This window comes from Hipposideros armiger, unplaced genomic scaffold, assembly GCF_001890085.2.
Source record: "Hipposideros armiger isolate ML-2016 unplaced genomic scaffold, ASM189008v1 scaffold_562, whole genome shotgun sequence".
NCBI classification, from domain to species: Eukaryota; Metazoa; Chordata; class Mammalia; order Chiroptera; family Hipposideridae; genus Hipposideros; species Hipposideros armiger.
In genome coordinates this window covers 283,874-285,611 of record NW_017731912.1, presented here as the reverse complement: position 1 = coordinate 285,611, position 1,738 = coordinate 283,874, and the positions used below count along the sequence as shown (strand labels likewise).

Below are 1,738 nucleotides of genomic sequence, written 5' to 3'. Positions count from 1 at the left end.
ATCGAAGCTGTAGATCATCCCTTCTGATTTTTTTTATTGTGAAATATTTCAAGCCCACAGCAAATAACCATGTATCTACTACCCAAATGTTTCAAATATTAATATTTTGTCATACTTTAAAAAAATTTCTAAACTTTAAAGATACCGTTGAAATCCCATGTACCTCTCCCCAATCTTGTTTTCTTCTCTATCTCCATGAAGTAACCACAATTAAAATTTATAATTCCCATTCATGTTTTTATGATGTTACTATATTTGTATGTATCTATAACTATTAGATTTCCTGTCAAACACTGACATATAATCATCATTTTTTCAAACCAGAGGGAAAGAAATGGGACTTTTTAAAGTTCACTATTCATAGATATAGTCTCATTACTGTTCCATTTTGTTTTTCTTCATCAGATTCTGGGTGCTTGAGTCTCGCTGTAGTCGCATTTACCTCCATTTCTTGTACTACTTAGCTTACATACTTGTTGTTTCTAGCCAATGTCGTATACGAGAGGTTGGGGCAAGTTCTACAGTGTCATACGGCATGAATTAAGGAATTGGCTTTATTGGAAAAAGCTCAGAAGGCCAGGGTCTACAGGATGCAGTCTGTACCACATCACCCTGTGGAGGGGTGCGCCAGACCAGGGTGTCTGCTAGACGCATGTGGGTTCTGTTCCAGTGCAGACACTTTCCTTGTCCCAGGGGTATAACTTCTTAAAGAACAAGGGCTTGAAAATGGCCTTGTTGAGAGTCGGGGGTAAAACAGTACACTTGGCTCTGGGTAGTTTGCATTTGGGGCACTAGCTGTTTATGAGGTTGTCTAGAGAAGGTTGCTGTGTGTTGCTTTGTGTGTCTGGACCCTTGAGGACCTTTGGGGCCTGTGGGAGTTATAGTCCTGCCTGCTGGGGAGAAGAAACTCCTGGAGCCTTAGGAAGCTGAGCTTTTCTATTGGAGAAAAGGAGGGCCCCAAGATCCCAGTTGGCTTATAGTGCAGGCAATCATTGAAGGAATCAAAGATCATTCTGAGATGGCCATGTTCATTGCATAGGGCCACTGGTGGATATATTAACTGCTTTTTATGCAGTTATAATTTTTAGTTACATGGTGAAGTTAATTTATGTGCCATATTTTTCTGGGTTGTAGAAAAGGAAATGGAAGTACAGTGGTTTGCTCAGGATCGTATAGTTATTTAATAAGTAGCAAAGTTGGTACTGTAGCTCACTGCCTGCTCACTCTGCCACCTGTTTTTTCATATAGAGTATGCCTGGGATGGTTGTCCTAATGTTTTCTTCCGAGGCTTTCAGGAAGTACTAAGATGATACAAAGTGATTCTCATTTTCATTTCTTATTCTGTGATTGTCTTTCAGGAAATTACAGACATAGTTTTTAAAATTGAGATGTATTTTCAAGCAACTTTACTTGGAATCATTGTTACTGCAATGCCACCTTACTTTGCCATGGAAAATGCAGAGAATCATAAGGTAATGACTGTTAAAAAATTACAGTTGTAGTTTGCTAATAAGAAATCTCACTAAAAATAACCTGTTTTGCATGAGTGCAAGACTTACATATAATTATTCCAGGAGTAAGCAAATTGAGTATAACTACATTTATTATAATTTCTTGTAGTAGTAGTAGTAATTATCATTTAATACTCAGATCCTTGCCATATCCTATAAAGTTACAGCGTTTAATCCTTACAACACTATGAAGTAAGTTTTACGTTACCCACTTTATAGGTCAGGAA

At 37.7% G+C, this 1,738-nt stretch overlaps 1 protein-coding gene across 1 annotated transcript in view; it reads left to right on the top strand.

Moving 5' to 3' along the window:
* The window catches only part of ABCA5 (ATP binding cassette subfamily A member 5), a 92,436-nt gene that overhangs the window by 65,477 nt on the left and 25,221 nt on the right, over positions 1-1,738 (top strand). The window contains 1 exon segment of the mRNA XM_019623806.1: positions 1,359-1,472. Within this exon segment, the coding sequence (XP_019479351.1) occupies positions 1,359-1,472 (114 nt within the window).